This window comes from Diadema antillarum, unplaced genomic scaffold (assembly GCF_040938485.1).
Source record: "Diadema antillarum isolate AM-2024a unplaced genomic scaffold, OU_Dant_1.0 seq00000472_RagTag, whole genome shotgun sequence".
Classification (NCBI taxonomy): domain Eukaryota; kingdom Metazoa; phylum Echinodermata; class Echinoidea; order Diadematoida; family Diadematidae; genus Diadema; species Diadema antillarum.
Genome location: NW_027271440.1, coordinates 68,312 through 83,023, shown reverse-complemented (window position 1 = coordinate 83,023; position 14,712 = coordinate 68,312). Strand labels below are relative to the sequence as shown.

At 36.9% G+C, this 14,712-nt stretch overlaps 1 protein-coding gene across 1 annotated transcript in view; it reads right to left on the bottom strand.

Moving 5' to 3' along the window:
- Positions 1 to 12,133, bottom strand: part of LOC139733338 (golgin subfamily A member 2-like) — a 30,545-nt gene extending 18,412 nt beyond the window's left edge. The window contains exons 1-11 of the mRNA XM_071644175.1: positions 12,086 to 12,133; positions 9,982 to 10,230; positions 8,126 to 8,166; positions 6,883 to 6,949; positions 5,993 to 6,055; positions 5,498 to 5,578; positions 4,438 to 4,476; positions 3,506 to 3,662; positions 2,313 to 2,419; positions 1,660 to 1,718; positions 652 to 712 (exon numbers count right to left, since the gene is read on the bottom strand). Coding sequence (XP_071500276.1) covers positions 652 to 712; positions 1,660 to 1,718; positions 2,313 to 2,419; positions 3,506 to 3,662; positions 4,438 to 4,476; positions 5,498 to 5,578; positions 5,993 to 6,055; positions 6,883 to 6,949; positions 8,126 to 8,166; positions 9,982 to 10,230; positions 12,086 to 12,133 — 972 coding nt within the window. The remainder of the gene's footprint in view (positions 1 to 651; positions 713 to 1,659; positions 1,719 to 2,312; positions 2,420 to 3,505; positions 3,663 to 4,437; positions 4,477 to 5,497; positions 5,579 to 5,992; positions 6,056 to 6,882; positions 6,950 to 8,125; positions 8,167 to 9,981; positions 10,231 to 12,085) is intronic.
- Positions 12,134 to 14,712: the final 2,579 nt, after the last annotated feature.

The following is a 14,712-nucleotide window of genomic DNA, read 5'->3' as shown; positions in this document are numbered from 1 at the left end:
GGAACATTTACCCATGATCCTTTGGCATATAGTTACTGAAATCACTCATAGCTGTTGAGTACTTCCATATTTCCCTTCACTTTATCCTTTGGCCTTTTTGAAGGTTAAAAGATGAGCAAATAAGACAAAATATAGAAAGAAAAACTATGTATTGAGAATCCTATTTCTTGCTATTTGATTTCAGAAAGCCAAGCATACAAGCACAAATACATGCAAAAGTGCATTCACAGCAGGTATTGGCTAGCATGTGTCTACCCTGTATTCCTCTATGCAAAATAATTCAACAATCCAAGTAATAAGTTTTAAAATTATGATGCCTGGTACCTTTAATTGCCAAATGTTTAAATAACTGACTTACATTCTACAATGAATAAAGAGGAAGTAAAATACACTGACAATAAAACAACTAACTGACTGTATAATGTGTAAAAAAAAGTGAAACAATAGAATACCATGATCGTTCCATGGAAAATCATCACAACTCAACTGTTGTTTGTACAGATGCATTTCATATCATACAATTTGTATGTTCAAAGTCTACACTTTTCACAGATAGCTTGCAGATATACACTTCTGCCATGTCTATCTATTATCGATACACACTTTTCTTTATCTTTAAAGACAGGATTTTGATTGGAAATTAAAATTTACCTTTGCTCGAAGTTGGTTGGTGAGTTCTGAGTTTTGTTGACTTAATTCATCATTTGATTTCCTGAAAGAAAAGATATTAAAAATCAAATATATACCACTTCAAATTCAAATTCATTATTTCACATGCTAAAGAGAAAACATAACGTAAACTTCCTCCACTTATGATTTATGACCAAATATTAATTGTTATGAGCAGCATTTGATTTATCATAATTGGATCAAATTACACGTGTAAGTTCCAACTTACTTAGTAACAAAATTGCAATTACTACAGATTACACACTTAACTTGGAATGATGACCTCATATTTGTGTTGTACCTCTATAAAATATCACTTCTTGAATAGAATTTGTTGACTGCTTCAGTGTATATTCAAAGTGCCGTGCAATATACTGAAATTATGTATTGTAATGAAATGAGTTTAGAGCTCTGGAGTTGGTGTCTCTGGTACGTCTGGTTAGGACGTAGGGGGCGTGCGGTGACCCCATGGCCGTATGAGTTTCGGTGGGGGGTCACGGGTCGCACGTGGGTATACTCTTGCTCGGGAAGTAGGAGTGAGGAGCGGTGAGCTGACGCTCAACGGGGGCGGAAGTGTCCGCGGTGTCTCCTCGTGGTTTTGTAGTGTTTTGTACACTAGTAACGCTGTGTGTATTGGCCATTCGTGCGACGAGTACAGTGACAGTTGTGCATCGTGTCAGGCGACCAGTCCTGACAGGTAGACGGATTGGCGAGTACAGTAATAAAGTTCTTCTTCACACGCAGTTCGATTGTCATCTCGGTGAATTATTGATGCTGCCTCGGCGTAATAATGCGATGTGATGTGATCGTTGTGAGTCTGAGTGAGGTGTCTGCGAACTTACCCCAAAAAAATCCCACACAATAATTGGAGAAATCCGGTTATATTACAGTATGTATAATTGAAAAGTTCAGAGTAGATTTTCCAGTCAATACTTCTTGATTAAATACACCACACACACTGGTAGAGCTAGACCACAAGGTATGACATACTTTAATTTGTAGACATCTATTTTCAGTGAATCCTTCTCCTTGTCCAGTTCTTTACTTGTCTGCAGGAAATGAATGAGACAAAAGAGAAAAGATGGACAGGAAGACTTTAAATACAGTAGATCAAAATAATCATTTGAAGTCTGTTCTGTAATACTGTAGGTCCATAAAATGATCTAAGGAAAAAGTTGAAGAAATAATCTCGGTTATGGAGTCATACAGACACAAATATGTAGTGATCGAGGTTCCTAATTATGGGAAGCTCATGATAAAGATGTAAACATTACCAAGTATATGATGGGAGTCAATGTCAAAATACATAAAACTTTTACAGGGAAACAAATAAGAAATCCATGAAGTTATATGTCTTTGGTGGAGAAGACAATCACAAGCAAATTCAACTTTTCTTTCATCTTTATCATCATCACACCTACCTGTTTTGAAGGAACTTACGTTGTCAACTCTGAAACTTTATATGATTTTCAGTATAGTATGCTAACACAATATTGTTGGGATTGTAAAGATACACAAATACATTGATAAATGCTTACATACAGCTTTCTCAACCAAGGTTTTTTTTTTTTAAACAAAAATAACAACATGACTTAGTCCCACATAATGGATTTCATGTGGTGTTAAATAAGATGACTGCCTACCTTCTGCAACTGTTGTGAAGAGTTGGTGGCACTCGCCAAGCCCCTCTCAAGCTCGGCCACTCTCTGGCGAGACACCTGCAGTCGACTGGCGAGGTTCTCAACTTCATCTGCATCAAAATCAAGGAAAAGAATGGAATATTTCTTAGTCGTATTCGAGTAAATTTCAGTCAAGCTCGTCCTCCTCTCCACACTCCATAAAAATCTGGCTCATGACCCCACCATATACAAGCAGGCAGATTGTGATTGGATGAGTTCTACGAATTATGATGCCCTGACATCAACATTTATTTCCAAAGTTTAGAACATTCCATGTTTTAAGTGAGTTCTAGAAATCCACACATAATCTTTGCTATTTAAAGGGGAAATCCAGTCCAAATATAAGTTAGTCTGACAAAAAAGAGTAATATCTCATGAGTTCAATGGTAAAAATTTGACTGAAATTGGATGAAAAATAAGAAGTTATGAAATTTTGAAGTTTTGCTAATTTCTGCAAAACAGTTCTTGTACAGTGGATATGAATATGCAAATGAGTGAGCTAACCATGTCATACCCTCACAATTTTCCATTGATCATGTACAAAAAAGGAAATGATGAACATTCAATATTTCTGTCACTGAAGTCTGCAACATGATGTTATTCCTGGGTGGATAACTTACGAATAGTGATCAGTTAGCTGTATGAGGATTTGACCCTCGGGCATAATTGCGTTTGAATGAAAAACTTGAATTTTCAAAATTTTATGTACAAACTATATGGTAAGTTGTGAGAAAAAGACATGTTTACTTTGCCATTTTCATATTCATATTGACTGTTCAAAAACTGTTTCTCCCCCCCCCCCCCAAAAAAAAAAAAAATAGCGAAACTTCAAAATGTCATAACTTCCTAATTTTTCATCCAATTTTAATCAAAATTATACCGTTGAACTCATAATATTTTACTCTTTCTTATCAGACTGACTTATATTTGGACTGGATTTCCCCTTTATCCCAGGCTTGCCATGATTTCAATCTCTACTGGTTATACATGTCTACATTCTTTTTTATATCAAATGCTTGAATGTGGGCTTCCACACAAATATTTCCCCATTAAGCACTGCAGGATATGTTACATCATTCTCCAAGCCAGTCCTCCCCTTCCTCCACCCCTCAAATCACAACAAATACACATAAAAGTATGAATATCAAAAAGCTAACCAGTTTTCTGTTTGAAGCCAGACTGTAGCTGATTGAGTGCACTCTGCAGGTCAGACTTCTCCGAGACCAGGATTCCGATGGTTTGGATGTGAACCTGCAGCTGCTCCTTGAGGGCGCTCTGTTCCTTGTGTGCTCTGCCTGCAAACTCACTTCGTTCCTGGAATTTGAGAAGAGAAAGAAGGTGGGGGTTTACAAGCAAAGAAGTAGCATATCATTATCAACATGATTACATTTGGTTGGGCATTATGTAGGGCCATTTGTCATTCGGCTGCAATGATCACTGTACATGTAATATTTTTTTAAAGTGACCTTCAAGTGATTCCCAGAGGCAAAGCAAAGGTTTGGCATTTCATCAATATGGTTCAATATGTGGTGTAGAATTGGATGTACTCTCACATTAAAACAGTAAGAGGTCTCAATAAAACTAAAAGAAAAACTTGTTAGTTTAATACTGTATACGCCAAATATTTCGCGAGGTTTTTATTTTTGCGAATTTAGCAAATCGGGTGCTATTCGCGAAATTAAAGACACACAAAAATATTGACTCAGACACCGATGTGAATGTTATGTATACGCGTGTACATTTCTCCGTTCAGTACAGGACTCCACGCTCGCGAATTTAACCACTCGCGAAATCGTCGGGAATTCTCGATTTGCGAAAATTTAGACTCGCGAAATATATGGCGTATATAGTACTTTATTTGTTAGGGGCCCTTTAAATGAAGAAGTACACAGAGCATTTATCATACAGAAGGAATGTGCATGTCTTTCTGTACAAATTTCAGTTATTTGATAACAGTCATGTCTCGGTTTTAATTTCAATGCCATAAGAAAAAAGGGAAATTTACCATGACACTACATTTGAATATTCATAATTACACTTAGGACCCACAACTTAGAACACTCAAACAGAATCTGTCTTCATACTGTACCTTGTCAATGTTTTCTTGCAACCTCATGCACTGCTGCTTCTATAAATTGTAAAAGAAAGACATGTAACAGTATGTGTATGAGGATGTATATTGCATGAACAGTTGAAGATCACAAAAATCATTAACAATCTTTCTCACTGATTTAAATATTGTTAACTTACAATACAGATTGACTACTATTAAATTCACAATCCATCAAGTCAATAAAAACTTTTTTGCATCACACACGTTTGTTTATTCAAGCAATGCTATTGCTGCAAAGAAGAAAATACAACTAAAAACAGAATGGATTGAAGAAAGTGAAGCATTGAGCCCTATGAGATTGGCAAAAGAACTTGTACAGGAACACATTTCTTGCTAATCACTTTCTCCTTTGTAAGTCTGAAAGCAAAAGAATCCTGTTTCTCCCCATGACCTTTCTCAGGTCATATTTGGCAAGTGGTGGTCTAGCAGTGATTCCAAATCATTATTTGCTAGAATATGGTTGTGCATTTCTAATCTGAATAGTGTGACCTCTGAAGCATATGGGGCTGGGCAGCGCTTAGCTTTGACCTTTAATTTCTTCCACAAGGAAATCCTTTGATATAATATGTATGGTGCGTGCACAAACATATTCACTCCTGCATGCATGTATATGAAGCGTGTGTGTTTGGTTGACAGGTCATTGCATCTGCCACACAGCTGGCATAAGGAATGTTATTTACAGTGGCCAGCAGGGAGAGGCAGTTCAGTGTTTACACCCAGTGTCACTTTACACACAACTAGGTATGTGTTTCAGAAATATGATTACAAGTCAGAAAATTGTCTTCAGTATGTGTATTATGCAAATTAATGTACGCATAATTTGTTCAAGGAAACCCATGTACTGGAAGCTTCTAGAGATCGCACACATGGCGCTCGAGGGAATAAAGTCATGTTTTGATGTTTCCTCCTAGATGACTGGTGGTGTTGTGGTTTTATTACTGTTGAGTGTCAGAGAAATGATGCATGTGTGGTCGATCATGTTCATCTCATCTTTGAGGTCCTAATAAAATGTTTGTATTTTGAAATCAAACATTACCAGTTGCTCTGCCTCCAGCATCAATCTTCTGTTGGTCTGTGTCTGGTGGTCCACCTCAGCAGCAAGCTCCTGGTTTCGGATCTATTCCCAGGGGAATAAAAATATATATATATATTATCACAACTGTCATGGCTTTAATAAGATAAAACTCTCCAAGGAAGAGCGGTGCCATACAATGGAAAATTATCCAGTCCTACACTTCTCTCATTCTATTCACATCAGAGAGCTTTCAAATACACCAGAGAGCTTTCAAATCTTCACTAACACTGGTGTCATACGAGGCGTCTTTCTATCAATCTTCACATTTTTCTATGTTATTTGCTTTTTGCTTTTTTTTTTTGGGGGGGGGGGTTCAATGTAATCAGTGCTTTTACTTGTCTACAGTGGAAGTAAAATCAAATACACTTATTTAGATGCTACTGAAAAGAGGCAAAGAAAAGAAGCTGATAGAAGATGAAGACTTTGACAGAGAAGAAAAACTGGAAATGAACTCACCTCTAGGTCTGACATGCCATTGCTACCATTGGCTGTGCTTGGCTCACCGTTAACAAGTGAAGTCTAGATAAATGAGACATAGAGCTTTATTGTAACAAACTGGGACGAAAGTATAACAAAAATATAGTTTTTATGAAAAGTGCACATTCCCTCCTCTGGCTGATGACATATGGCCCTTACTGGGTATATAGGGTAATTCCCGTTTTCTGAAAGAGGTAAACCAGATGCTTTTGAATTATGCTAAAAAAATGAAGGTACATGTATCTTGAATTCTCCTTACATTTTCTTTGTCCATGTGTGACGTACCAAAATGTTGTAGTTGTTTCATTCAGCAATACTTTATGGTGGCACTGAAACTTTAAAACTCATAACTTTTGAAAGGATTGTCTGATTTTCCTCAAATTTCATTGATGTGCTCTACTAGTGTTGCTGCATTCACTCAATCCACATATATACATTTGGGCTTGATTCTCCTAAGAGACCATGCTCAGTTGATATTCCTATGATTGAGAAGGGTCATGAAGGAGAGCTAAATTAGTTTGTATCTCCTATAGGACATCACACGCTACTAAACTATCCATGGTTTGCCACATTTCGGGGTAACGATATACATGAATATATATATGCATTAATGTGTTGTAAATGTGCAAGAAATCAATATCAGCTTTGAAAAATAAATTCACAAACTGTTGCACCACAAAGAGCCTATTCCATATATTTCATTTTACAACCGAACAAAAGTTCTCCAGAATGTGTATTCAACTCAATTATATATTTTTGGCTGATGATATCTTACAATGGATCAGTGAGATACATACACACAGTGGATAAGCTCTACAGCTTAAAATGAGTTCCTCTTGAACCTGCTAATACACAACAGGAAGTATTACCTCTGACATGAGCCCATTCAGCTGTCTGGACAGCTGTCGAAGACTCTCTGCAGATGATAGAGGTTTGCTGTGTGTCACAAAGAAAAATACAATCAGTTTTGTTAACACTTGACACTTCCCACGTGTGATTTCTCCATCAAAACCTTTCATGACAGCCTTAGCTGACTAAATTAGTCCATCACAATCTCTGAACAACTTAATGTCTGTATCTGATATTGGCAACTAGTTCTTCATCAATCTTCAAACAGCACACATACAATATTTACTACTAAGGTATAGGGTTGCATCAGTGGACAGCAATACAGAATGCAAATTAGCATAGGATCATGTGATTTTCCAACATACTGTTATGTTTACTAAAAACCCTGAAATTAGAACCTTGATTGGTGTGGAGTTTCAGCACATGCACGACTGAATTGTACATTTAAGCATTTTGAAATTCTTTGGGGATGGAACCTACATAGATTACTTTTTTTTTTTAATGAACTGATGTAGAGAATGACAAAGGAAAAACTAAATTTAGAAACAGTACTTTTCACAGAACATTGCTTGCATGAAAATATTTTTACACTCTTTTAAATACCACATGTATGCAGTCTTTGGAAATATTCAGACAATTCCATTAAAAATCGCTGTACCATGGTACAGCTGATGCTATCATGCATTCACTAAACAATAGACTTAGAGTGATACAAATCCTACAACTGATGCACACTCTCTTTGCAGAAACACCACAGCATCAACTATTCATACATCCCCCAATTCGTGGGGAATGTCCTGTTTGCCAGGACTTTCCCTGGCAATCCCAACGTGAGAACGCTCGGTGGGACATTCCCTGCTCCCCTGGCAAGCCTGTCGAGTCCGGCAACAGAATTCTGGCCGGGGATTGACCTGGATCCTCTCGCGCAGCTGTTTTCCTCATAAGTGAGCATGCTTGAAATGTGGTGGCGAATCAGGCAATCGTATAAATTTGCAATTGCGCGCCTTACAGCACCACGTACGGTGACGTAACACAGCTGTGATTTTTCCCCCCTTTCAGTGGGGGATTTCAATGCATGTGTGGACGGTCGACCATAAAACTCTCCAAACTATCCCCGCAAAGCAGGGGATTGTCTAAACATAGGGTGTGTATAGATCTCTCTCTCTCTCTCACACACACACACACACACACACACACAAGCGTACATGAAAGAATAGGTGTACATACGCATGGCTATTTCATAGGACTTTGTCACACACTTACTCTGAATGGTGATGGCTGCTAGCATTCTGACTTGTGTCATTCTGTAATAAGTGATAAAAGGGAGGACAATTGAGTGCTTCATTACAGAAACATTTTGCCACAAAGACGTCTTTTTCCTTCTTTTTGTCGCAGATGAAATCATCTGTTTAAATGTCACATGAAAACTTCTCCTTTTGTCCATTCTTTTACAAAATACTTTAACAATCTTTGAATCACTGTAGGGACAAAATATGCGATTTGTATGAAAAGTTGGTCATATATTTCCTATATAGCAAGAGCATGATATGGGGGGGGGGGTCAGTATGCATACCATCAAATGTCAAAGTCATATTCTAGGTGCTCTGTGGTTTTCAAATTTCTCTAAAATCCACTCTAAATACACGCACTATGAAATATCAGGGTATTTGATATTTGAAAACCCAACACTGCAAGCTGGTTCTCCCATGACATCTGACACGTGCCATACTTTTCACACAAAATTTTCTGTTATCTTCTACAACTGTACTTCTAGTACAACAGAACAGGGCATCTAAAGTTTGAGGTCTTTGAGCACAGACTACAGTGCAGGTAAACTAATTTGGAAATGTTCATTTGTGACCCTGCATCACGAAACCAACAAAAAGTTGCCAGAGATGGATTTAAGTCAAGGGCAGATTTTGAAAGAGCAGGTACATGTACTTAAAAGATAAAAGGACATATACATTGTAACTCTATGGACTCTCCTAGCCTATCTAAATACACATTCTAGAAAAGTATGTACTGAGAAAAAAAAGGCTCTGAAGTATAGGGTCTAGCCAAGCACTTTAATCTTACCACGACACGCTCTGTGGAATGAATGGGACAAAAAGCAGGATGTGAAACTCCATAGCAACAACAATGAAAGAATTATCAGATTAAGCTTAAGGGAGCATGCTCTACTTACACATTCTATTCATGACTAGAGCCAACTTTCAAAGCAGTAGTATCATTCAATAGTTATCAGGGTTGAAAGTGAATAGTGCATACAGGGTTTCTAAGAAATGAAAAGGGTCCTCTAAGATTTACCTTAGCCCACTACTATACAAAAAAGTATCCTAGAAAAACTGCTAAAAGCACAATATCCCATTAATTTAATAAACCTAAACTTTAGAATAATGTAAAATTGCTCAGTTTCCGAAAAATTTCTATGAAAAACTCAAGATTGACTAAGTTGACCTGTGCAACTTTTCGTTGGTTTTGTGATGCACAATCACATAAATTTACAATCAAATGTTTAAATGCAATAAACAGGACATAGCCTACCTTGCTATCCAAACTAAGAAGTAGAATAAAGCATAGTGCCTCCGGCGACACTTCATAGCGGAGGCATAAAAATAATGAAACTGTCTGCTGCTTTGCTAACATCATTTGTATGTACAGATGCAGAGCCATCTGTAGTTAATTTGATTGATTAAAGGGATATGCATAGTTTTGGTGGAGATAGAGCTTCAGGGTTTCAACTTTTTTGTGAGATGAGAAACCTTTCATAAAAGATAAAATAGCATACAATTCTAAGAGGAATTCAAAGTTTATTGATGAAATTTAGTTTGTAATGGCTAAGATATCCAGAAACAAAGAGGTCCTAATAAAAGGTGGGACTCATCTTTTATTAGGGCCTCTTTGTTTTTTCTCTGTGTTCGACATCTGAGCCATTTCAAAACCGATTTTAATCAAATAAACTTCGAATTCCTTTTAGAATTGTAAGCTTTGTAATATTTAAATGGTTTCTAATTATCTCGCAAAAAGTTACAATCTGAATCCCTCATCTCAACAAAAACTATACCATCCCCCTACACATGAAATGCTGCCTGGTGAAAGATGTGAATTCATGTCCTTACTGGTGGACTGGAGATGAAACTAGAACTTGCCGCCACTTCATCACGCTTTGCCTCCAGATGGTGATCTCCTAGTTGGCCAGTCTGTGGAGGTGGTTCAGTCCTGGTCTGACGAGCATTTGGAGCTGGACTCTCTGGTCTGCTCCCACCAGCACTAGACTTGGACTTGGCCTTGGAAGCAGATTTTGCACTCTTTGCTGATGGACCCCCTGGCGTGTTTGATGGGGTTCGCTTTTGTTGGAACTTCTGCAGCTGTTAAAGCAAGCATTGTTAAAATACTTATTACCTAATGCATAAATCCCAGCTGATGTACACTCTTCATCAAATATTTGGGAGTTTAAAAAAAATTACATTTTCATAGTATATTTTTACTATTTTCTTGGCACACACACAAAAACTTTTACCTCCTGTAGTATAGAAACTCATTTTCCATTCATTTCTTCTTGCTTGGTCAAAAGGATTAGTATTGGGAGAAAATTGTTTACTGAAGGGGGCTAATGTGGAAATATATCATAGGCCTACACATGAAATGTTTGGCTTTCAGTACAAATAATGACTTTAAAAAAAAAAATTCTCAGAACATCTGTGTACCTACAGTATGGTATCTCATTGTTAGAATGACTTCAAAAAACAAAATTATCAATCATGAAAATAATAAGATTTGAAACCAGCAGTCAAACTATACTGTGAGTGTGATTTACAACCTAGAATTATATGCACACTTATATAACAAATTACAGAACTTACTCATATGGCATTTGAGACTCTAACATCAGGTGCAATGCTAACTTGACCTCTAATCAACATTTGATTCTGGCTGCACTCAGGCTTGTTTACACAGGGTCAGTGTCAATATGCATAAGGCACTAAATTAAACAGCCATTTATTCTCTGATGTTCTATGTAACAAGTCTTCTCTTTCCACAGACATGCGATTGTCATTTAACAAATTAAATCCAACATTTAACAACAGTGACCAGGATGGTTGATGACATGCACATATGTAAAACTAAAAATGTATGTTTAGTTTTACTCCAAATCCATGCCCTTTTTAAGCTTTAAGATTCTTTTCATGTTTCAGTTGTGTTGTACCTAATCTATGTACATGACACTACATTATAACAGCTTTTAATTTGCAAATAAATTTATGTGGTCACAGTGTCAGCGGTGCATGGCGGTGGACAGGTGGACCCAGTCTAGTTAGTAAAGAGTTTTTTTAAGTACCAGCAGATAGTCTAGGTCTACTCAACTACCATATATGACTACTGTACCGATATCCCTCGTATAGATAGAAAGATCTATCTGTCTGGAGGAGTCTTTTATTTTTTTGACGTTATCACTCTCCTCCAGAGACAAATCCGTGACGCCAGATGCAGTCTCCGCGGAACATATCCCAGACGACTAGATACAGACCGATCTTTCGGTCAACTACCGGTACGGTAGACAGGGGCGGATCCAGGAATTCCGTAAAGAGGGGGCGCGTTTACAAAATTAAAGGGGGGGGGGCGCAGGCACCCCTCCCCCCCCCCCCCCATTTATTTCTTTTGGTTCAACAAAAAATAAAGGGGGGCGTGCGCCGGTTGCAGTCCTCCCTGGATCCGCCGCTGGTAGAAACCTTAGTCCCTACTGCCAGTGAGTAAAATACTGCTCAAGACTCAACACCACTGGCACTGAACACTAAAATAAAATCTCCACGCTCGCCTTGATACTATAGACAGACTGGAAGCTGTACAAAACAGAGAGGTGTGATTTTCCAAAGGGGACTTATTTATAGCCACTGCCGACATAGTAGTAGCGCTAGCATCACCGTACACACATGACACAGCACAGTCATCTGGTCACTCATTGTCAATTGACAAATTCTTCTGAGGGAGCTGAACACCATCATATCATTAACATCAATACAAAATACGCAGAGGCGAGGGTGTGGGACTAGGCAATCTTTTTAAAAGGTAACGAGCGGAAATGGAAACTGAACAGGATGTCATTATCGCTGCGGTCTGTACAAAAGCTAGCAAACTAAAAAGTTGCAGAAAGAGAGGAAACATGGTAACGTGTTATAACATACAGACTCATCTTCGAAATGTAATGGCGTAAGTCAAAATTACCTTTTTCCTCGCAGCTGCGAGTTTTTCTTCGCGAGAAATATCCGCCATCTTCCCGACGTACGTTTTCGCCGTACCGTGTATTTGGTGCATTATTGCCTGTGAAACTGAAAATAAATAGGCAGTTAGATGCATCATGCGCGTATAACGTAGCACTACGAAGAACGACGGCCGAATAGCGTTCATTTTTGATATTTTCTGGTAGCCTAGGAGGCCTTGCCAGACACGTATGCAGAGAAAAGCTGGCAAATGTTGGAGTTTTCTTCGTGCACAAGTCACCATCCCAACTCGCCTCGGTCGGTCATCCCACGCAACATATTGGTGACTCATGACTTCTTCTAAAATTGGACGAAATTGTATACACTTGATACTACACATGATCTTATCCAAAAAGGCCAGAGATTATGTCAAAATAACTTATTTCCATCTTTTTAAGAAAAAACATACATCCCAGAGTGCTCAACTTCACGTCGATGTTGTTCATGAGTTCAAGATATAGTTCCAAACGATTACAAACTAATCAAAGAAGATGCGACCTCATAACTAATGTGTATGAAAGTTTGAATAATTATAATAATGCAATTAATTACATTAGTGCAATTTAATTTGACAGACAGAAAGACAGACTGGCAGACAATAATGTAGAATAACCTCTTCTCATTCAGTCTCGTTTTCTACATTTCATCAGTGTCAAATAACTTTCTCTTTGCCCCAAATTTCCTTACACTCCGTCTCAAACATTTTGACACACTGATTGTCATATAGTAAAATCTAGCAGGATAAAGCCAGATTGTTTTCAAATGTGACTTGAGCTCACTGCATGGCAATCGCAGGAAATAATAGTGTAATAGTATCAATGAGCTGTAAACATTCTGCTGGTGGAATTACACTTGTTATCAGGTATTGTAAATAAAAGAAATATTTACACCTCCATCCCAAACACACACGTACATAATACACACACACTCTGATTAACCTTTTATACAAACCGCGAGATAAAAGTGAGGAAAAATTACATTTTCTACATTTATCACTATCTTATTTTTTCGTTTTTATATTTATAGAATATATCATTTCTATACAATAAATTTCAAAGTTCAAATTTATATTCATTTCTATCAAATAAATAGTGTAAATTATATACAATGTATAAGCAGAACATATTTAAATTGCAAAAACGTAAATTAAGAAAATATACATGCGATAATAAGTAACAAAATGAAGAAAACAAAATTGTATTCTTATATACATATGCCTAGTACAAATCAAATAAGGATAGAGAGAGAGCATTTACATGTAAAAAACAATATATCCATTTTTATCAAGTATAAATGTTTGAAATTGTGATGAAGCTGCTGAAAAAGCAAACAAAATAAATGAAACGTATAATGTGATAATCAAGAAAAGCATTTTCGAGAACATTAAATATGAAGAGTTTGTTTGCAAAAAAACGATAAGTCCATATTTGCCAAATGGAGATATTTGCAATTGAAGGTCAAGAAAAATAAAGAAAATGATAAGAGAATGTTGGCTTCTTTTGACCATAACTTCCAAAAATGTACCTTTATATGTAGTGACCAATATATCATTTAAAAGGTATTATTTTGTACTTTATGACAGAGACCGTACTTCAAAATCTTCAAAAATGGACAAATTGTTTTTTGCGAACAAACTCTTCATATACTCTTAAATGAAGATACACTCATTAACGACTCACGTACTCTCACTCTATTACTTTCTCTCTTTTATGCTGTGTGAGTGATTTTTCATGCCCTTTGAACACTTAGATTATCATAAATACCCTTATTATTATTATCATTATTACTATTATTATTATCATAACAATTAAACGATAGGCCTATACATCAATATCAGTGAAAATGTTGAATTAATTTGTCTCTATTGATGATGACCTTACTTTTTTTAAAAAAGGATGGCGATTATCTACTTTAGCATTTAAACTCTCCATAATAAAGAGAGATTTTCCATGAGCGTTGACCTTGGTGTTGCAAATTATGTCTTCGTAAGCTAGTATATCAAAACATGCAAATTGAAAGTGTACGTATTCTTGATATGTAACACATGATGGCGCTGTCCACACCAGGATTGAAAACGACTATGTACAGTGTCCAAAGAGGTTCTACCTCTTTGACAGTGTCCTATTGTTACGCGTGATGCTGCACTGTGTGATGACTTTAAAAAAAAATGAACGTGATCAATGCAGTTATACTTTTTTTTATATACAAAATATGAATTGAAAAGACGTACAAACGTAACACGGGCCTTACATTGAGAAATCTAATTTTGGTGACTTTTTTTTTATCTTAAACTGCCTCAAGAAAGGAAATTACTTTTTTTTGGGGGGGGGGGGGATTGAAGATTTCACGATGTAAAGCTTTAGCCTGAATACGCTTTTGGCCTGAAAAAAATCATTTATCTTTTATATAATCTTGTATTTGCTATTTCTTCCTTCCCGCTTCTTTCATTTCTGTCTATACTTTTTTGAATTTCATGCCGACGCTCTAATCTGAAGAAAACTACCGAAACTATTCGACGACAAGCAGATTAAAATGAAACTACCCCCCCCCCGATATTTCATTATTCTACATCAAACAAAGCACTTTGAAAAA